Raw genomic sequence first — 23,165 nt, 5'->3', positions numbered from 1 at the left:
TATGTCATAAAAAACCGCCATTGATAATCAATTAGTCGGGGTCTGTTAGTTTATATTAGCTCATGCCTTACAGAATTCAATTCATTAGAACGCATCTACGCTTGTTAAGGATTCTGAAATAGGCAGAAAGAAACATGCTATCCATGCAGCCGCCTTCTACGAACCAACGTTGTCTAAGAGAGACAATGAAAGTTATTTCTACGATGTGTGTGAGACCTACTTCCACTCAAGGAAGGATGCTAAAGGCAATACCAGATTGGAGGCGAATGCTGTCATGATTGATACCGAAGAGAAAGTTGTCATTCCAAACCTACAGTAAGTAGTTGGTGGTGACAGATAGTTGAAAAATTTTGGCAGCTGAGTGCAAGCCCTCTCGCTAGTTGATGACACTCGTCAAAGTTTTCCATTTAAATGAGTCAGGGCTAAATGATTGATAATACGTGTTCCTCTATACCATATTTCAACAAGGAGGCTCAATAATTTGCGTTCGCACATAAGGTTGCGACCTCGAAAATCCACAAGTTCGGCTTATTTGTCGACCAAATGAGGAAGAGATAGAAAACTTTTAAAACTTCTCACATATTGACCAAAAATAATTATTGTATAAAAAGAATTTCCTCAAACTCAAATCACTTAAAGTGAATAAAGCGGCATTAGTGGACCGATGATACTTGTCATTATTAAGACTACGAGACAAGACAAACAAAAAAATCAAATAACAACAAGCATTCAATTCCAAAACTTAAAAAAATCCAAATAATGCAATTTTGGTCTTATCGAAAACAAATAATGCAATGAAATCAAATAGATATCAACTCAAATCTTTAAATAAGTTTATTTGCATTCATACCTCAATATAAAAAAGTTGAAATCTGTCAGTTTTCAGAATTTTCGCACGTCTACAAATATAAACGACAAATTCAGACGAAAAACAAAATTCCGTTAAATTCTGTAAGAAAGCAGCGTCGAAGACGTTAAAACCATAATCTAATCCGTAAAAATTAAGATATAATCAACTACATCTTCTTTGAAAACCAATAGTGTGACCGCTGATTAATGAGACGGAGTAACATGTTTAAAAAAAGAACAAAAATTAGAAGTTTAAAAAAACATTCATCTTTTTTCCGAACGCAATCAATTTCAAAGGCATCAAAACATTAGATAGAAATTGAAATCACTGAATAGGCTTTTCATTTCTCTAAAAAGTTATTGAGATCTGACATTAATCAGAATGTCATAAGTGAAAAAAAAAGAACCTTAAATAGACAAAAATCAAAAAAGTAAATAATTATTTCCCAAAAAACTGGTATTAAGGGCTCAAAAACAATAAGCATTACACTAAAAAGCTTAGATGTGTTCATTTGTGCCTTTTCTTGGCACCAATAATTCGATATGAAAAATGTAGTTAAGGAGACTAGGTAAAATGTAGACAAAGAAACAGCAAAGTTCAAAATTAAAAAATGCATCTTTATATTTTTTCCAAAACATGTGATTCCAAAGTATCAAGAAACTTTAGCTATCAACGAAATCAGCAAATAGTTCTAAATAGTTCTTCCATAGCAACCCGCTAAGACCTGCAGTTATACAGTATTTCGCATTCGACTACAAAAAGAACGACACAAAAAGACGAACGAAAATCAAAAGACAATTTATTCTTTTGCAAAAAAACCGGTATCGAGGGCGTTGAAACAATAAGCGATGCACCAAGAAATGCCATACATTCAATTGCGCTATTCTTTATCACCAATGGTTTGATATTTAGCCTTTATTTATATAGAGTAGATAACACGTAGGCGAAAAAACAGCAAAAGGTGAATTTATAAAATACACCTGTATACTTTTTTAAAACCTTTGATTTCAAACTCATGAAAAAATTTAGTGATCAACTGAAATCAGTAGATAGTTTATTTTGTTCATCTACAGGAAAACGTTAAGACTTGCAATTATAAGATTTGTCCAACTACAAAAAGAACAAATAACGATAAAAACGAAAAAAAAACCGATTCGACGCAGTTGAAACCATATGTTAACCGAAAAACGGTTTGTTCAATATTGACTTCCTTTTAAACGCCCACAATATGACATCCGAATTGTCAATAAAAACCATTTACACTTTAAACCGCATAAATTAATAGAATTTATTCAATTAGAAACGCTATGTGATCTGCCTCTGTTGACCTTATGCTAGAAGTTGACCAAAAAAGAGCAGAAATTTGAAAAACTCAATAACCCATTGTTCACTATAAAAAAAATGTATTTTTAAAAGTCAAAACGAGCATAAGTTTTCGACTGAAAAACAAATTATGTTCCTCTAAGCTCCCTAGGAAGACAAATAAACCTGTCATCAGTACGTTCTATTTTAATTGTTTGTTTCTGTATATAACCTAAAAAGGCGGGAATTGCGAAAATGTTTTTAAATCAGTAGATAGTTTATTTTGTTCATCTACAGGAAAACATTAAGACTTGCAATTATAAGATTTGTCCAACTACAAAAAGAACGACAAATAACGATAAAAACGAAAAAAAAAACGGATTCGACGCAGTTGAAACCATGTTAACCGAAAAACGGTTTGTTCAATATTGACTTCCTCTTAAACGCCCACAATATGACATCCGAACTGTCAATAATCAGACAGGAGCTTGAAAAAAATCTGAATGACGGGGAAATGTTCAAAAATCGTACATTTTGTACGAAAACTCGTAGTATCAAAGCAGAAAAACGATTTACACTTTAAACCGCATAAATTAATAGAATTTATTCAATTAGAAACGCTATGTGATCTGCCTCTGTTGACCTTATGCTAGAACTTGACCAAAAAAGAGCAGAAATTTGAAAAGCTCAATAACCCATTGTTCACTATAAAAATATGTATTTTTAAAAGTCAAAACGAGCACAAGTTTTCGACTGAAAAACAAAATATGTTCCTCTAAACTCCCTAGGAAGACAAATAAACCTGTCATCAGTACGTTCTATTTTAATTGTTTGTTTCTGTATATAACGTAAAAAGGCGGGAATTGCGAGAATGTTTTTAAAAAACATCGACTGATTACAATCAGATTTTTTTGAACTTTAGAAGCAACGATTAGTCCAAAACAACGATTAGACCAAAACTCGCGTACCGATTGCCGTTCGTCTATTGGGAACTCTATATTGTTCCAAACGTTTTGGATTTGGATTATTTGACAAAAAAGAATATATCAAACAAATGGTGCATTTTGCATAATTAAAGAGTTAAATTAGCGAATAAACAAATGTTTAATTCAAGTACACCCTAAAAGGCTCCACAATTAAAACTAACCTGTTTTGGTTTCAGTGAAGACTGTCATTAGTTTTTTGGCTTGTTGTTGGGGTAAATTTAAACAAAGTGGACTATAAAAGCCTATTTGGAGCCATTTTTGATGGAAAAAATGCTGAAATTTGACAAATTTAGCAAATTTTAGCCAAAAATTTGGATCAAACAATTGAAAAACACTCTTGTTTTTAGCGGTAGAAACAACAACACTATCGTTACCAATTTTAACATATTTTTTTAGCTAAATTGGCAAACAATTGCATAAAATTACGGGAAAATGTGAACAGAAACAACGAAAATCAGTCAAATTTTCACAAAACCTTAAGACTGTGTGAAAAAAAAACAAAATTCAAAGAAACTTTTTAGTTATGTTCTCAGTAAATTCACTAGCATTGTTATAAACAATTTTAACGAATTTTTGGCAAAGTTGGCGAAAATTTTTGTCAAAAATAGGAAACATGTGAGTAAAACAGCTGATTTCCGTGTACTTCTCACAATAACTATAATAACTCTCTTTAATGAACGAAAATAAGAAAATCTTTTTAATTCCACATTCTACGCTGGACGGGCTTTCTAATGATGCCACTCACAACCCTCTACGATGAATATATCGATCGGCGAAAATTGACTGAACAAAGAAGACGTTTGAGTATATAGTTCCTCCCCCACTAAAGTGGCTGGGAACAATAACGAACTGATTCTGCGCTAATCAGATGGCACTATATGAGCGACAACTAAAATAGCGGGAGCTTAGAGACTTTTAATCCAATTTTATACTCAGGACAAACTGACAAGCATGTATTACGGTCAAGCTTGTCCGCTTTATAGTATGATATGTATAAAATACACAATAGTTGAGAACTAAACGCATGAACAATTAAGATTTGATAATTTTTAGAGCGAAAAAGAAACTGAAGTTGGGAGGTATTGGTCTACGTCTCTCGCCCGCAAGCTTTGCTCAGATTGCAAACCAAGGACAGCACAGAGACTTTTAACCTTTGAAACCAACAAAAGTGGTCAATTCACAGCTTCCCAATTAGTGATGCACCCTTAGAGCACATCGTTTTTGCAGAATTTCAAGCAGAACCGAAAGTTCTAAATAAGGATATTCCTCGATTCCTCCGAGCAAATAAATTATCTTTATTTCGCAAATTGAAACTGCATTTTTTCTGTTGCTCAGAATAAAAATTCACTCATCTCAAAAGGGTGCGGTTCTGGGTGTTGTTTTTCTTGAGAAAAATTATCAATTGCCCTCGAATGAGGAGCAATTATTGTAAAAATGTGTCTTTTTTATGCAGAGTTTGGTATGCAGAATTTCGTATGGCCGTTTGTTAGAAACGGTTTTAAATCAATACTGCATAACACAATTTTTAATTATTGTTGACTATTTACGAAAAAATGACATTAAAGTCACCGCAAAGTATATGCTTGTTTGTAGGACCCAGAATTAGTCTATCTACATATTCGGATAGTTTTTCAAACGTTTTGTTATTTGTTGAGTTTGGGAGAATATATACATTTTATTAAAAGGACAAAAATGCAGTGAGTTCGTGGCAAATTGTGCAACCACTTGGTGTTTTTTGTGCTTTAAAGCGTAGCATTGACCACGAGGACGGATGAGGTCAATGCAAATCTGCTTCCAGTCTGCACTTTATCGTCAAACAATAAAAGAAATTACTGTTCAGTGCCAAGATATGCTGCAAATTTTGGAATGAGCTTTACCATTTATGATAAAAATTGGTAGTTTTTTGACGTGGCTCAATTATGGTCTGGTTTTATTATAACTGTTTGTTTCACTATATTGTACAGCTTTGTTGCCCTGTAGGTTACCGGAAATGTTTTTTTTTTCTCGAGAGAGACGGCTCAGTGAACAATCTTTCATCTGTTAATCGTGTTTTGTAGTTGTTGAAGATAGTGACCATCATATTTTTGAACGACAATACTTTGCTAGAGAATGGGAGCTCGTAAAATTGTTTAATTTTTATGTTTATTACTGCCAGATACTTCTGAATCACGTTTTTAGGCAAAAATTAGCTACCTGTAGCTCCTTTGCCTGTTTGGGGAATTGCCTCGTTTGACACCAAGTTAGGTGACACTGCAAAATTAGTAGAAATTGGTAAACCTTGATAGCTGATGAAAACATATGCAGTCAAAGGTCTTGTAATCAAAATTTTGGAAAGCAAAGGTTTTGATAACTGATTTAAAAAACATTGGAAATCAAAAGTCTTGTATTGCAGATATACTGTTGAAGGGCTTTCTAATAAAACCTCTGAACTCTCTCAAATGGCAAAATTACTGGTTAAAAAACGGATCGTTCGTTTATATGAATTGCCGTATTTTGCGTTAACTTTGATAACTTCGCAAATATTACGGAATTCCTAATGTACCCGTCTCTTCTGTAACTGGTCTATGCACAACCGGCGTTCTAATGATAACACTAATTTCTTTGTACGTGAAATATATTGATAACAATTCGATCGGAATAATAGCCTGAATAAAAAAAGGAAACCCCGAGATATGTAGAAGGGAGCAATTTTTAGTTGCTAAATGGAGGTTTCTAATTACTAATCAGACTAACTAATCTTGAGGATTGCATTATTAAGGGAAACAAGGAGGCTTGGTAATGTGCGTTTGCACAAAGATCCGACCCTGCTCATCCACATGAGAACAGATAGAAAACTCCAAAGTATTTTTTCAAAAAATTTGTGTATAAATTTGATAATTTTTTAATTTTGATAAAATTTGATAATTTTTAGAGCGAAAAAGAAACTGAATTTGGGAGGAATTGGTCTACGTCTCTCGCCCGCAAGCTTTGCTCAGATTGCAAACCAAGGACAGCACAGAGACTTTTAACCTTTGAAACCAACAAAAGTGGTCAATTCACAGCTTCCCAATTAGTGATGCACCCTTAGAGCACATCGTTTTTGCAGAATTTCAAGCAGAACCGAAAGTTCTAAATAAGGATATTCCTCGTTTCGTCCGAGCAAATAAATTATCTTTATTTCGCAAATTGAAACTGCATTTTTTCTGTTGCTCAGAATATAAATTCACTCATCTCAAAAGGGTGTGGTTCTGGGTGTTGTTTTTGTTTAGAAAAATTATCAATTGCCCTCGAATGAGGAGCAATTATTGTAAAAATGTGTCTTTTTTATGCAGAATTTTTGTATGGCCGTTTGATAGAAACGGTTTTAAATCAATACTGCATAACACATTTTTTAATTATTTTTGACTATTTACGAAAAAAAATGACATTAAAGTCACCGCAAAGTATATGCTTGTTTGTAGGACCCAGAATTAGTCTATCTACATATTCGGATAGTTTTTCAAACGTTTTGTTATTTGTTGAGTTTGGGAGAATATATACATTTTATTAAAAGGACAAAAATGCAGTGACTTCGTGGCAAATTGTGCAACCACTTGGTGTTTTTTGTGCTTTAAAGTGTAGCATTGACCACGAGTATGGATGAGGTCAATGCAAATCTGCTTCCCAGTCTGCACTTTATCGTCAAACAATAAAAGAAATTACTGTTCAGTGCCAAGATATGCTGCAAATTTTGGAATGAGCTTTTCCATTTATGATAAAAATTGGTAGTTTTTTGACGTGGCTCAATTATGGTCTGGTTTTATTATAACTTTGTTTCACTATATTATACAGCTTTGTTGCCCTGTAGGTTACCGGAAATGTTTTTTCGGAGAGAGGGCTCAGTGAACAATCTTTCATCTGTTAATCGTGTTTTGTAGTTGTTTGAGTTAGTGACCATCATATTTTTGAACGACAATACTTCGCTAGAGAATGGGAGCTCGTAAAATTGTTTATTTTTTATGTTTATTACTGCCAGATACTTCTGAATCACGTTTTTAGGCAAAAATTAGCTACCTGTAGCTCCTTTGCCTGCTTGGGGAATTGCCTCGTTTGACACCAAGTTAGGTGACACTGCAAAATTAGTAGAAATTGGTAAACCTCGATAGCTGATGAAAACATATGCAATCAAAGGTCTTGTAATCAAAATTTTGGAAAGCAAAGGTTTTGATAATTGATTTAAAAAACATTGGAAATCAAAAGTCTTGTATTGCAGATATACTGTTGAAGGGCTTTCTAATAAAACCTCTGAAATCTCAAATGTCAAAATTACTGGTTAAAAAACGGATCGTTCGTTTATATGAATTGACTTATTTTGCGTTAACTTTGATAACTTCACAAATATTACCGAATTCCTAATGTACCCGTCTCTTCTGTAACTGGTCTATGCACAACCGGCATTCTAATGATAACACTAATTTCTTGGTACGTGAAATATATTGATAACAATTCGATCGGAAAAATAGCCTGAATAAAAAAAAGTAAACCCCGAGATGTAGTAGGGAGCAATTTTTAGTTGCTAAATGGAGGTTTCTAATTACTAATCAGACTAACTAATCTTGAGGATTGCATTATTAAGGGAAACAAGGAGGCTTGGTAATGTGCGTTTGCACAAAGATCCGATCCTGCTCATCCACATGAGAACAGATAGAAAACTCCAAAGTATTTTTCAAAAAATTTGTGTATAAATTTGATAATTTTTTAATTTTGATAATAAAATTTGATAATTTTTAGAGCGAAAAAGAAACTGAATTTGGGAGGTATTGGTCTACGTCTCTCGCCCGCAAGCTTTGCTCAGATTGCAAACCAAGGACAGCACAGAGACTTTTAACCTTTGAAACCAACAAAAGTGGTCAATTCACAGCTTCCCAATTAGTGATGCACCCTTAGAACACATCGTTTTCGCAGAATTTCAAGCAGAACCGACAGTTCTAAATAAGGATATTCCTCGATTCGTCCGAGCAAATAAATTATCTTTATTTCGCAAATTGAAACTGCATTTTTTCTGTTGCTCAGAATATAAATTCACTCATTTCAAAAGGGTGCGGTTCTGGGTGTTGTTTTTAATTAGAAAAATTATCAATTGCCCTCGAATGAGGAGCAATTATTGTAAAAATGTGTCTTTTTTATGCAGAATTTTCGTATGGCCGTTTGTTAGAAACGGTTTTAAATCAATACTGCATAAAACATTTTTTAATTATTGTTGACTATTTACAAAAAATGACATTAAAGTAACCGCAAAGTATATGCTTGTTTTTAGGACCCAGAATTAGTCTATCTACATATTCGGATAGTTTTTCAAATGTTTTGTTATTTGTTGAGTTTGGGAGAATATATACATTTTATTAAAAGGACAAAAATGCAGTGACTTCGTGGCAAATTGTGCAACCACTTGGTGTTTTTTGTGCTTTAAAGTGTAGCATTGACCACGAGTATGGATGAGGTCAATGCAAATCTGCTTCCCAGTCTGCACTTTATCGTCAAACAATAAAAGAAATTACTGTTCAGTGCCAAGATATGCTGCAAATTTTGGAATGAGCTTTTCCATTTATGATAAAAATTGGTAGTTTTTTGACGTGGCTCAATTATGGTCTGGTTTTATTATAACTGTTTGTTTCACTATATTATACAGCTTTGTTGCCCTGTAGGTTACCGGAAATGTTTTTTTGGAGAGAGGGCTCAGTGAGCAATTTTTCATCTGTTAATCGTGTTTTGTAGTTGTTGGAGTTAGTGACCATCATATTTTTGAACGACAATACTTTGCTAGAGAATGGGAGCTCGTAAAATTGCTTAATTTTTATGTTTATTACTGCCAGATACTTCTGAATCACGTTTTTAGGCAAAAATTAGCTACCTGTAGCTCCTTTGCCTGTTTGGGGAATTGCCTCGTTTGACACCAAGTTAGGTGACACTGCAAAATTAGTAGAAATTGGTAAACCTTGATAGCTGATGAAAACATATGCAATCAAAGGTCTTGTAATCAAAATTTTGGAAAGCAAAGGTTTTGATAACTGATTTAAAAAACATTTGAAATCAAAAGTCTTGTATTGCAGATATACTGTTGAAGGGCTTTCTAATAAAACCTCTGAACTCTCTCAAATGGCAAAATTACTGGTTAAAAAACGGATCGTTCGTTTATATGAATTGCCGTATTTTGCGTTAACTTTGATAACTTCGCAAATATTACGGAATTCCTAATGTACCCGTCTCTTCTGTAACTGGTCTATGCACAACCGGCGTTCTAATGATAACACTAATTTCTTGGTACGTGAAATATATTGATAACAATTCGATCGGAATAATAGCCTGAATAAAAAAGTAAACCCCGAGATGTAGCAGGGAGCAATTTTTAGTTGCTAAATGGATGTTTCTTATTACTAATCAGACTAACTAATCTTGAGGATTGCATTATTAAGGGAAACAAGGAGGCTTGGTAATGTGCGTTTGCACAAAGATCCGACCCTGCTCATCCACATGAGAACAGATCGAAAACTCCAAAGTATTTTTCAAAAAAATTGTGTATAAACAAAACTATCGCCTCCAACGCAAACGCTTCAGTGGAGTAAAAAAAAGCCGCATTAGATTGATCAGATCTGCCGTTATGAAGAAAGCAAGGCAAGACGAAAAACAAAATCAAAGAACAACGACAAACAATTATTGCATTCAACGCTTTGTCCATTTTTTAAAAAATTAACAAGTAACGATAGTGTCAGATAAAACTGAAACTGAGCAAATTAAGTTGTAGTATACTAGAAAAGATATGGGATCAGTCCATGACAAGGCTCGGTTACTATAAGACAAAAGAGAAATAACAGCAAAGTTAATGATTTTATTTTGAAAAACAATTTTAAAGAAAGAAAACCAATAGATATCGACAGAAAATTATGCAAGCGTTCTATTATCACGGATGCCTATGTGAGAGGGCAGTAGGACCTCTCTTTATTCAAATTTTCTTGCGGTTACAAAAAGAACAAACAGACAACAAACAAAAATTCAAATTGAACTTGTGAGAAAACGCTGTCCAAGCGGTAAGGCCATTTTCTGCTCTCAAAATATGTCTGGTTGCGCTTTCCTCGAATAATAATAAATGGTATGTGATTTTTCATTAATGAGATTAGGTAAAAATAGGTAATGAGATTAGGTAAAAATGAGATTAGGTAAAAAAAAAAGCGAAAAAAGGGTAAAATTAAGAAATACTTTTGTTTTTCGAACACAATTATTTTCAAAGTCATGAAAGCCATTAGCTACAAAATGAAATATTTAAGTAGGTTCGTTTATTCGTCCAAAGGAAGCCCTTGGGATCTGTAATTATTCAGAATTTGTCTTGCGTTTACAAAAACAAAGTCAAATATAAACAAAAATCGAAAATTAATTTTTTTGCGAAAAAGCAGCGTTGAAGCCAGTACTGTCATAACAGATTCTTTAACAAAAACTTTTGATTTTTGTACACTCGCCCCTTCTTTTGACGCCTATAATATCATGTGATATTGAATTAACGAGGTTGGGTGACAAAAACACACAAAAAAAGAACAAAAAGCGAAGTTAAAGTGTTTTTTAACAATTGTTTCCAAAGTCGTGAAAGCCATCAGCTATCTACTTAAAGCAGAATATAGGCTCATCTAATCCTCCATTAAAAGCCAGTGAGACCTGTCATTCTCCAGGAAGTTTCATAAGACTAAAAAACAAAGTGAAAACGACTGTGGAATACAAAAGTAAAAAAAACTCAAATAAATTCTTGAAGGTGGTGTCGAAGGAGTTAAAACAAGCTGTGCCTTGTTTTGAACGCCAGTTATGTGTTATGTGATTTGTCAATAATGTCACTATAAGAAAAAACGGGAAGATAGCGTGAAAAATGGGCAAATGCTTAAAAGTAAAAAAAAATGTGAAATCTGGTAATATCGAGGCCAAAAATCATAACTTAACGCGTAAAACCGCAATGAAGATTTTTTTTACTCTGTAGAAAGAGGAAACATTCTTTCTTTGATGACACTAAGCTACAAGTGGACCAAATTAAGAGAAAAACAGTGGAAATGTTCAAAAAGCCCTTGTTTATTTAAAAAACCAATAATTTTAGAAGTCAAAACGACCAAAAGTTTTCGAGTAAAAAACTAAATGCTTTAGTTTGGAACTTCTTAGGAATCTAATTGGACCTGTCACCAGTGAGCTTTGATTTGAATTGTTCTGTTCTTTAACTGACATAACAATGATTCATTTTTAAAAAAAATAAACCAACTGATTACAATCCTAATTATTTTGGATTGTAACAGTCCAAGGTTGGGCCAGAACTAGCCTTGCTGTTGTTTTTTGTCCACTAAGAACACTTAATTGTTTCAAATGTTGTAGATATAGATATTTTTCAGTAAAAAAAATTAAAAATAAATGCTGCGTTTTTCATAATCATCGAGATAAGTTTATAAAAAAGGGCGAAAGGATAATTCCTGACCACTCTCATTGGAAGTGGAAGAAGTAGGACTAGCCCCCTGGAATTTACAAAGATTGAGTTAGGTGTTTTTGGTTGTGCACTTGCGACAAATTGAAGCTTATTTCGTTAGTTTTTGATGAAAAAAGCTGAATTTTGAAATATTGCCCAAAATTTTAGTTAACAAAATAAATCAAAATAGTCAACAATACTTTTTGGTCTTTGAAAATCAAATCAACAACACTATTGTTAGCAGTTTTAACATATTTTGGCAAACTTGAATAAATTTTAGGGAAAACGTCCGGAAAATTTAAATAAAAATAACGCAAATTAGCCTCAATATTCACAAAAATTTAAACCTCGATAACTCGCTCTAGAAAACGAAATTCAAGAAAAAAAAAATTTAATTCCATATTCTACGCCGGACAGGCTGTTTAATGGTTCCGTCCGAAAATGAATCAAAGATTTTAGAATATTATTATTATTATTTAAGTAATCTATGACCAGAGTCAAGAGGCAGTCGCAGTCCGTTGCCTTGAATGCTGACTTGAAAGTTGCATTCAATTCCGACTCTTTAAAAGAAGTCCAGTTCTTACTTAGCATATAGTTTAATTGTGGTATATATAATTTGCTCCTAAATATTTACAAGTTGATGATTCATTTGTGTGAACTCTTTTTTTGTGGGCCTTGCTTGATTGAAAAGCGGTTTTCATGCAATCAGAAACTGGGAGAGAACTACTGGAATGGCCAGAATATATTCATGATCTAATTTAAATTGTAATTGTTTTTTCGGTTATTACGATCACAGTATTGAGTATTTTTTGAAATTTAGAAAATAGTTAGAATTTCTGAACAAACTTGACGCACAGGTCCTACAAAAATTGGGACGTAATGGCGTGTTATTAGAGATCGTGACGTATCTTGTTGAAATAACTAAGTTTGACCACTCAACATTCTTTAGACAAAAATGTGCCTGGGCATACGACCGCGACGCTGCCTTCTTTGGCAAACGAGGTGCTGGCAACAACTGGGCATTCGGCTACTCACATTATGGAAATGAGATGACAGAGCATATACTAAACATGATGCAGAGAGTCAGTGAGAAAATGGAGCAGAGACTAGCATCCTTCTTTGTTGCCATGAGTCTTGCTGGAGGCACTGGATCTGGATTGGGTACCAAGGTCAGGAATTTTGTTCCTTTTTTTGCTGATAGATCTGTTGCTTTGCCCGAATGAGCTGTCATATTTTTGTGCTTTTCTATCTGTGATAATGGATTAAAGAGCCACCAGTGGTTAGAATTTCGTATTAAACACAAATTGTCCATTTTAACTTGGTTTATTTAGAAGTTTATGACTATAAGTATCAACATGGAGACTATTACTATTTATAAATCAGCTGATGCTCTATAGAATAAAAAATTTCCGGCTAAAATTGTTCACATTGTTAATTGCTCCCAAAGAATTTTGTTGTCATTTTTTGCTCGACCTGGTTTTTTGTCTGTCGTTTTCAACTTTTCGTCCTCAAAATTATGATAAACGTGTAAAGCCGGATGGAGGTCAGTAAGTTGCTGAGCACCTCTCTTAGAGCTCTGCCAGTCTCAAGTGTACAATTCATCAAAGCTGCTGAAAAGATATGAAATTGCTGAAAAGATGTAAAGAGCAGTTTTTGGCCAATTTGGACCCCTTTCTTCTATCCGTCGCCAACTACCCCCCCCCCACACACACACACACATACACAAACAAACACGCACACATGTAAAGGGTTTTAAGGTGTTTGGAAATTGTGCATCTTTTTTAAACTGAAGAGTAAAAAAAGAGGGTAAAAGAAAATATTTAATTCAGTTTTCAGAGGAACCTATAAAGTAAGTAAATTTCAATTTCGAAAGATTTACTTATTTGTTGCTAATATTTTGAAAATTGTTAACAAAAAGTTGTTGCGATGAAACCAACATACTTCAGCTGGGTCCGGTTTTTTTGCGTCAATGGCAGTATTGATTGTGCTTCGTCATTTCATTTGGTCTCTGCTTCTAATTTTTAACTGACTTTGGTAAGGTCATTTTGATTAACTCCCATTTGAAAATTAACTGTAATTGATATTAGGTGATTCTCACTGGAAGTTCATTCTGTTCAAACAGCCAGCAAATATGGGCGTGGAAATTTAATTCAACTAAACTGTTTTGAACCTTTATCTTGATAATGAACGAAATTAAAAAAGTGCAGATGTAAACTTTACGTCGCCCTGTTTTCTGAGCATTTTGCCTAATTGTAGCCAATAGCATTTTTAATAAACTTAATAGTTATCAATTTGTGAGCAGATCTTTAAAAAAATAACGCTGTTCAATTTGTGAACAGATCTTTTTTTAAAGATCTGCTCATCAATTTGTGAGCAGATCTTTAAAAAAATATCTTTAAAAAAAATTTTAAAAAAGCAGAACCGCACTAAAAGCTGTTTGGGGAGATGAAGTTGTCCATAAATATTAATAATTTCTGTTTTCCCCTTCCTAAACAAGAATTATATTTGAACAAAAGAAGCTCACTTCAACAAAATATCAATCTTAAAAAATTCTCAGATGTTTTTGTATCCGATTGATCTCAAATCTCAAGGCTGGGAATTGAGGTGTATAATGCGCAGCCAATACTTTTTGTGGTCGCTGTCAAGTCCCATAGATCAAGCTGTGGCTAAAAGAAAATTTTCATAGTTTGAAGTCGGATAATTTTTTTCTTGATTTTTCAAATTCGTAAAAATTAACTTATAATGACCATTCTCAAATGAAAGAAAGTGATTGAAGGTTAAATTAATTTTTATTAATAGCGGCGGAGCGATAACGGCTATTATTGGGGACACCGTGGTTTTTACGACTCGAAGAGGAGTATTGAGATTCTACAGGTTTTTTTTAGCAGAAAGCAAGTTTGTTCATGACTTGAACTTTGACTTCTTTCTGTTCGAGCATTTACCTCCGATTTTGGTTGTTGGCTTCTGTTTTCGAACATTGGACTTTAACAGTAGCTTCGTTTGTAATGTATAGTAATTAGGAACTGCTGGTAATGTTCAAGGTGAAGAGGTCATTTTGTGATTTTTCCTATATATGTCACCCCTAATTATCTAAACTACACCGGACAAACCCCCCACCACGACCTATCTACTCCCCCAACACCTATCTAACCCCCCCCCCCAATACCTACACACCCCCCCCACCTCCCCCAGCTCCCCAACCTATCTACCCACCCACCCCACCTAGCTCCCCCCGCACCTAAAAAATTGTCGGCATTTTTAAAACACTTTAATGTGGTTTGTTAGGATACTTTTTTTATAGCTGCGAAGCCGTAAGCTGAGCGTAGCTATATTGCGGTGCTCTTGTTTTTTTTGTTTCGTCCTCTGACGCTTCATTTTCGTTTTACATTTGTTCTAGAACATTCTGTCTCGTCACTGCTTAAATGGCTTTTTCGCGCTTGATTTCACGCTTTCTGCGTGACCTAAATTGCGGTTATTCAGAAACAGAATCTGTTCATAAAACAAAATTGATTGTAAGAAAACAAATTGTATGGTCCGACAGCCGAGTGGTTAAGGCGACTGGTTGTTAATCGGAGATCGCCGGTTCGAGACGCGACAGGGAATTTTTTTTGCACCCAAAAACAACCTCCTTTGAAATAAACTTGTAAGTTTTATAGGCGGCGGCGATAACTATTATCAACTCACTTCTGTGTCTTTTTCCATCTGTATTTCGCAGCTATTCCGGCAATCTGCCGGCTATGTTTTTTCTCTTGTCTATTTTGATGTTGATATCGGTAAGGTTTGGTTCGAGAATATAATGCACGACGATTCGAGTCGTTTCCGGTATTCTACCGGCTATGTTTTTTAATTCGTCGTCTTCATCGATGATTCTTACGACCTGACTTCTTGGAATTGACTTTTTCAATGACTTTTGTAACTTCTACTGCTTTGCAGTTAAAATTTATGTGCGTGACGTCATTTCTGCTTTTAGGTCAATTGCGTGACTTAACTCACTCAAAAATAATAGCTTCTGAGCTCACTTATGGAACATTAAATTTTATAAACATTTACTAGGTAAAAATTAAGTGTGCATCTAAGTAGTGCCAAACTTATATGCCCTAATTCTGGAGTATTATTCTTGAGTTTTTGATTTCAAATATCAATTTTGAAAAAGCTCTTTTAGGGCGTTTTCCTTATAGACAGTTTGTCGTAAAATTGACGGTCTGAATCTAACCCAAAAACCGCAAACTAATTTTTGAGCAGTTTGAACAACATTTAGGCAAAATTGACAGGAAATCTCAAATGGACGTGTTCAAAATCTTTAACGAAAGGAAAAATTATGAGATACTCTTTTTAGAGCGAACATTTGGTGGTTAATTTGATACCACATACTTTAGTCTGGGATGGCCTCAAGAAATTCAATAAGTTTGAACAAAAAATAGCGGGCTGTCTTAAAGAAAATGTGGGAACAATAAATCTTACAGTAGAATGCTTGCTCACAAAACAATGGTGATCGCGCGTCAGAATTAATTATCAACTTTTATCGCCATCATTTTTTTGATGAACACCTAGACGTCAATGAAAATAAGTTTATAACAGCAGAAAGCAAACAATTTGTTTAAAATTATTGGTTTTTTCAATATAACAACATCTCTTTTCAATACATGTGTGCATTAGTCCTTTCTAAATGTCAGAATGAAGAAAGCAAAGCTAGAGAGTATCGATCTGTTTCTAACTGGAGCTGAGAGAAACTAAATCTCGCTGCAGCCAACTTAACTTTGTACGTCAAAAGCATGTATGGTCCAAGCCTTTTTGCTTTTCTTTGTTGGTTGATCACATTGATTCGCATAAAAAATCTTGCCTTCTAAAATTTCCCAGTAATTGCTTGAAAAATTATAATTTCTTTTGATGTAAAGAGTTCGAGTTATTGCGTTGGTTTGATAGGTGCTGCTGATCAGTTGATTCTTTATAGTTTTGGAGAAACATCACAAAACTTAGAAGCTTTAGTTATTAAAGTTTCAGAAAGCAAAAGAGGAAAGTACCTGTTGAAGTCTGATTAAATATGGATAAATAATGGCGACAACGCTAATCTCAATTCTCAAAAACGTATAAATCTGCTTCATCGTTTAATAAACTCTTTAGGTGACAGAAGCAGTGAGAGATGCTTACCCGAAGCGGTACATTCTGTCAGAGGTAGTCTGGCCATACCAACAAGGCGAGATCATTTTACAGGTTATAACTTCATTGTTACAACTGTTGTTTTCAGGTAAATCATTAATGACAAACACTCATCAAGTTGACGAAAAGGCTGGTTTTGTTTCTTTCGATTTGAGATTCAAATATGGTACATCGCTTTACCGAGATTCACATACAGTGTAGACAAAACCGTTTTCGTCCGTTTTTTATAGGATGTTTTTTGCTTGGATGAGTGATCTGAATATTCGAGTAACTTTTTCACACTTAACTTCTCAAGTTGTTCTGCATGATCTGAGTTTGTCTCCTTCACAACTCAAAACACCTGAACTCAATGTGCGGAAGTTTACTTATTAAAGGTCGAATTAAAATGCCCCCCCCCCCCCCCAATGGTATCTTTTCGATTTAAATCACTGATTAATGAAATAGTGTTTACCAAGCTGTAATAATATCATTTAGCACTTTAGCCCCCCCCCCGCCTCTAAAGCAGACTGGAATAATATCGAAAGCAATCCATTCGATCGTATTCGGCTTTGTTTCATTGCTTAGCATTGATTTTTCCTACTGATGTGAACGAAATCTAATACATCTGGATGATATCTGCATTTTTCAGGATTACAACACTCTTCTTAGTCTATCCAGTTTAAGTCGCTTCTCAGATGGCATTCTAATTCACCAGAATGACGCCATGCAGAAAGTGTGCGAGAAAAGACTCGGCATTAAAAAAGCAACTTTCGAATCTATCAACAAAGTCATTGCATGTCAGATCCTAGGATCAACTCTACCATGCATAAAAGATCATCACAGTTCGAATAACGTTGGCGAAGTAGTCACAAAGTTATGCTCACCTACTTATAAACTCCTTACTGCATATCACGTGCCTCAGATGGACGAAAAATTGATTGACTTCACAACTCTGAAATGGGAAACGTTGTCAAAAGATTTGAAACAGATGTACTTAACTGACTCCTGCGTCGATGAGCAACTTGATTGGTCAGTTGATACCAAGAACACTCGGGTTAGATCTGTGGCCAATCACATCGTCGCAAGAGGCTAGTGTACTCTTTTAATGCTTTGTCTAAATTAGCTGTTAAATTAATGTTAACGTAGAGTTTTGGGGAAATATAAACTCACCTACTTTATTATGCTTTGGGCTTAAATATCGTTCATAAGTTTGGAAATTTTGAATTGCGCTAAAGTTGCTGCACAAATGTTTTTTACAATTATGAAATCATTAAAAGTGATCGATAAATAAGAGGGATCCATCTTCGTCGGAAAGCAGGTATCTTTGTCATCATATTATTCAACTGATCCTTCAGCTGACAAAAAGAATAATGAATGGCCTTTTTCCTTTTCAGGTACGAATAAGTACCCGATGGACGACCTGATCTTTCTAAAGGATTCAATGTTGTACCCGAAGTGGTTTCAGCCCAAGCGCAAATTAGGAGCATCAAAATGTACAAATAACACAACTGGACAGGGCATATTCAGTGAAAAACCTCTTCCGCCTTTTGACAAATCAATGTACTTGCTATCCAACAGTCAAGCGAACACAAAACTAATTGACCAATTATTAACTAAATGTTGGAAGATGTACTCTGTTAAGGCTTACCTACATCAGTACGCAAGACACGGAGTGGAGGAAGGGGACTTTTTGAACTGTTTTGTAAATTTAGAGTCTTTGTTGAAAAACTACAAAAAACTAAATTGAAGCTATTACTGTTTCTATTTTTATGAACTGCTGAACGCACATGAGGAATCAATAATTCCTATGTGAAGCACAGATTTACGATCCCTCCCAACCCAGTCCTGAACCTGCTTCAAAATCTGGGTACACAAAATTGAGTTCAAGACTAATCAATTTACGGAGCAGCTCTTTGTAGTAGAGGACAGCGTTGTCATTCTGTGAAGCTGTGTACGTTAATTTTTTTAGAACTGGCCCAGATAGCAATAATTTCAATTTTTTTAATTCTTTTCACAGTAATCTATCGAACTGAAGAGCTAAAACCTGCTCTGATATTTTGTGCAAAACAATTGGGTTATTTAATAATCCAGGTAAACAAATGGAGATTGTTTCCCAAGGTCTGTCAATTTTTTTTTGTTTTAAACGTTGCTGGTTCCTGAAATTTCCTGTGGCAATAATTTTCTAGCGTGGGAAATTGCAAACGAGATTCATTATTTCTATTTTTTATCTTATGTTTTTCGTTACTTTTGCAGCTATAAATGTTGCTGAGGCTCATAACAGGAAGATAGTTTTGAATTAAGTTTAAAATTTTCAAAAATCGTGTGGCTTTAATTTTTATCCAAGCATGCTCCTTATTTTAGTAGTTAGGCTCGATATCAGTTAGGCAGAGTTAATTCGATATCAGTTGCATAGAAAAATTTGGAGATGATCTGAAAAAGTTAAATAATCTAAAGAAATTCTTTCCCACCTTTGTTTTGGTTGAAGCTACGCCTCAAAAATTGCTTTAAGAGCCTGCCTGCTATTAAAGCATAATTTTACATACTAGAATATTTTGCACTATTATTCAAAAGGCTATATTTTCATGTAGTAATGAAGTTTGTTACGAAGTTTGAAAATGTATTGTAAACGTGTTGGGCTTTTTATGAAAAATTTTTGCTTGATCGCTTGATATTTTTCTCTCTTTCACAAGTGTCAGCAGCTGAACTCAAGTGTAAGCAGTTCACTGCTAAAAGGCAAATGAAACCTGTGCCGAAATTGGTATTTTTCACTCGGAATTTTATTAGTAGTTACAGTGTCAGATAATGACCTTTAATGATGTCATTTAAAGCCCCCTTATTGAATTTAGTTTCCCCCTTCACCGAATGAAGCAGGCTGCAATAGATATGAGCTCCCACGAAACGTTCGAGTGCAATTCTTCCAATGTTATTCGGTTGTTTCTTTTTCAAATGTTTTCAAACCTAAACTAAATAAAAAACATACTCAAATAAATTTTTTGTTACTCTTAGGCAAAGGTTGCTTAATGTGCAAGTTTTAATTCCCTGAAAAAGCTGTAAATCAAGTCAGCTTGTCAACTTGTTTTCACAGTTTGAAGGTTTAGAAAAATAATGAGTTTTTTCTAGTACAAAGACAGCAAAGTTTTTGACTGCCAAGTTGTATTATGAAGCTGTTCGCGAGAGTTTCTATGCCCCCTATGTTTTCACTTTTACTTGAAAGTATTACAGCTTTAGATAAAGCTAAAAAAATCAACGAAAGATAGCTGCAGGCTTTTAAAACTCAAAAATTGAAAACGAAGCAGTTAGCAGATTTTCACGCCTGCCTTTTTGAAAACATAAAAGTTATTCTATTTTATAGGAAATTCAGTTGACGAAGGCTGTGAAATCAGACGTCTTTACTTATGGATGGAGCACAATTTAAGTTGTGAAAATAATTTTTGACAATTCAATTCTATTATTGATATCAAAGTCAGTTTATAATTCATTTAAAAGATGTCAGTTGCATAGAAAAATTTGGAGATAATCTGAAAAAGTTAAATAATCTAAAAAAATTCTTTCCCACCTTTGTTTGTTGATTGAAGCTACGCCTCAAAATTTGCTTTAAGAGCCTGCCTGCTATTAAAGCATAATTTTACATACTAGAATATTTTGCACTATTATTCAAAAGGCTATATTTTCATGTAGTAATGAAGTTTGTTACGAAGTTTGAAGAAGTTTGAAGAAGTATTGTAAACGTGTTGGGCTTTTTATGAAAAATTTTTTGCTTGATCGTTTTGGCTTGATCTTTTTGATCGTTTTGTTTGATTTTGGCTTTTTTTTTATCGTTTTGGGCCTCGATTTTTTTCGTTTTGTTTGATCTATTTTTCTCTCTTTCACAAGTGTCAGCAGCTGAACTCAAGTGTAAGCAGTTCACTGCTAAAAGGCAAATGAAACCTGTGCAAAATTGGTATTTTTTCACTCGGAATTTTATTAGTAGTTACAGTGTCATATAATGACCTTTAATGATGTCATTTAAAGCCCCCTTATTGAATTTAGTTTCCCCCTTCACCGAATGAAGCAGGCTGCAATAGATGTGAGCTCCCACGAAACGTTCGAGTGCAATTCTTCCAATGTTATTCGGTTGTTTCTTTTTCAAATGTTTTCAAACCTAAACTAAATAAAAGACATACTCAAATAAGTTTTTTGTTACTCTTAGGCAAAGTTTGCTTAATGTGCAAGTTTTAGTTCCCTGAAAAAGCTGTAAATCAAGTCAGCTTGTCAAATTGTTTTCACAGTTTGAAAGTTTAGAAAAATAATGAGTTTTTTCTAGTACAAAGACAGCAAAGTTTTTGACTGCCAAGTTGTATTATGAAGCTGTTCGCGAGAGTTTCTATGCCCCCTATGTTTTCACTTTTACTTGAAAGTATTACAGCTTTAGATAAAGCTAAAAAAATTAACCAAAGATAGCTGCAGGCTTTTAAAACTCAAAAATTGAAAACGAAGCAGTTAGCAGATTTTCACGCCTGCTTTTTTGAAAACATAAAAGTTATTCTATTTTATAGGAAATTCAGTTGACGAAGGCTGTGAAATCAGACGTCTTTACTTATGGATGGAGCACAATTTAAGGTGTGAAAATAATTTTTGACAATTCAATTCTATTATTGTTATCAAAGTCAGTTTATAATTCATTTAAAAGATGTCAGTTGCATAGAAAAATTTGGAGGTAATCTGAAAAAGTTAAATAATCTAAAAAAATTCTTTCCCACCTTTGTTTGTTGATTGAAGCTACGCCTCAAAATTTGCTTTAAGAGCCTGCCTGCTATTAAAGCATAATTTTACATACTAGAATATTTTGCAGTATTATTCAAAAGGCTATATTTAAATGTAGTAATGAAGTTTGTTACGAAGTTTGAAAAAGTATTGTAAACGTGTTGGGCTTTTTATGAAAAATTTTTGCTTGATCGTTTTGGCTTGATCTTTTTGATCGTTTTGCTTGATTTTGGCTTTTTTTATCGTTTTGGCCCTCGATTTTTTTCGTTTTGTTTGATCTATTTTTCTCTCTTTCACAAGTGTCAGCAGCTGAACTCAAGTGCAAGCAGTTCACTGCTAAAAGGCAAATGAAACCTGTGCCGAAATTGGTATTTTTTCACTCGGAATTTTATTAGTAGTTACAGTGTCATATAATGACCTTTAATGATGTCATTTAAAGCCCCCTTATTGAATTTAGTTTCCCCATTCACCGAATGAAGCAGGCTGCAATAGATGTGAGCTCCCACGAAACGTTCGAGTGCAATTCTTCCAATGTTATTCGGTTGTTTCTTTTTCAAATGTTTTCAAACCTAAACTAAATAAAAAACATACTCAAATAAGTTTTTTGTTACTCTTAGGCAAAGGTTGCTTATGTGCAAGTTTTAATTCCCTGAAGAAGCTGTAAATCAAGTCAGCTTGTCAACTTGTTTTCACAGTTTGAAAGTTTAGAAAAATAATGAGTTTTTTCTAGTACAAAGACAGCAAAGTTTTTGACTGCCAAGTTGTATTATGAAGCTGTTCGCGAGAGTTTCTATGCCCCCTATGTTTTCACTTTTACTTGAAAGTATTACAGCTTTAGATAAAGGTAAAAAAATTAACCAAAGATAGCTGCAGGCTTTTAAAACTCAAAAATTGAAAACGAAGCAGTTAGCCGATTTTCACGCCTGCTTTTTTGAAAACATAAAAGTTATTCTATTTTATAGGAAATCCAGTTGACGAAGGCTGTGAAATCAGACGTCTTTACTTATGGATGGAGCACAATTTAAGTTGTGAAAATAATTTTTGACAATTCAATTCTATTATTGTTATCAAAGTCAGTTTATAATTCATTTAAAAGATGTCAGTTGCATAGAAAAATTTGGAGGTAATCTGAAAAAGTTAAATAATCTAAAAAAATTCTTTCCCACCTTTGTTTGTTGATTGAAGCTACGCCTCAAAATTTGCTTTAAGAGCCTGCCTGCTATTAAAGCATAATTTTACATACTAGAATATTTTGCACTATTATTCAAAAGGCTATATTTTCATGTAGTACTGAAGTTTGTTACGAAGTTTGAAAAAGTATTGTAAACGTGTTGGGCTTTTTATGAAAAATTTTTGCTTGATCGTTTTGGCTTGATTTTTTTGATCGTTTTGCTTGATTTTGGTTTTTTTTAATCGTTTTGGCCCTCGATTTTTTTCGTTTTGTTTGATCTATTTTTCTCTCTTTCACAAGTGTCAGCAGCTGAACTCAAGTGTAAGCAGTTCACTGCTAAAAGGCAAATGAAACCTGTGCCGAAATTGGTATTTTTTCACTCGGAATTTTATTAGTAGTTACAGTGTCATATAATGACCTTTAATGATGTCATTTAAAGCCCCGTTTTTGAATTTAGTTTCCCCCTTCACCGAATGAAGCAGGCTGCAATAGATGTGAGCTCCCACGAAACGTTCGAGTGCAATTCTTCCA

The 23,165-nt window shown here is 34.0% G+C and overlaps 1 protein-coding gene across 1 annotated transcript; it reads left to right on the top strand.

Moving 5' to 3' along the window:
- LOC142339462 (tubulin delta chain-like) lies at positions 1-18,484 on the top strand. The gene is made up of 5 exons (XM_075389503.1): positions 1-315; positions 12,534-12,753; positions 16,706-16,795; positions 17,370-17,808; positions 18,115-18,484. Exons 1-5 carry the CDS (start codon positions 275-277, stop codon positions 18,465-18,467), a joined length of 1,143 nt encoding a protein of 380 aa, XP_075245618.1. The 5' UTR covers positions 1-274; the 3' UTR covers positions 18,468-18,484.
- Positions 18,485-23,165: the final 4,681 nt, after the last annotated feature.

The sequence above is a fragment of the Convolutriloba macropyga genome, chromosome 5, assembly GCF_964194025.1.
Source record: "Convolutriloba macropyga chromosome 5, txConMacr16.3, whole genome shotgun sequence".
In the NCBI taxonomy this organism is placed as follows: domain Eukaryota; kingdom Metazoa; phylum Xenacoelomorpha; order Acoela; family Convolutidae; genus Convolutriloba; species Convolutriloba macropyga.
This window is presented reverse-complemented; position numbering and strand designations above follow the sequence as displayed.

Excerpts from the sequence above, each read along its gene's own strand:
- LOC142339462 (XM_075389503.1), top strand. The coding sequence starts at position 275 with ATGATTGATACCGAAGAGAAAGTTGTCATTCCAAACCTACA. Across the intron at positions 316-12,533 it reads GTTGTCATTCCAAACCTACA|ACAAAAATGTGCCTGGGCAT; the intron begins GTAAGTAGTTGG and ends AACATTCTTTAG. Across the intron at positions 12,754-16,705 it reads GATCTGGATTGGGTACCAAG|GTGACAGAAGCAGTGAGAGA; the intron begins GTCAGGAATTTT and ends TAAACTCTTTAG.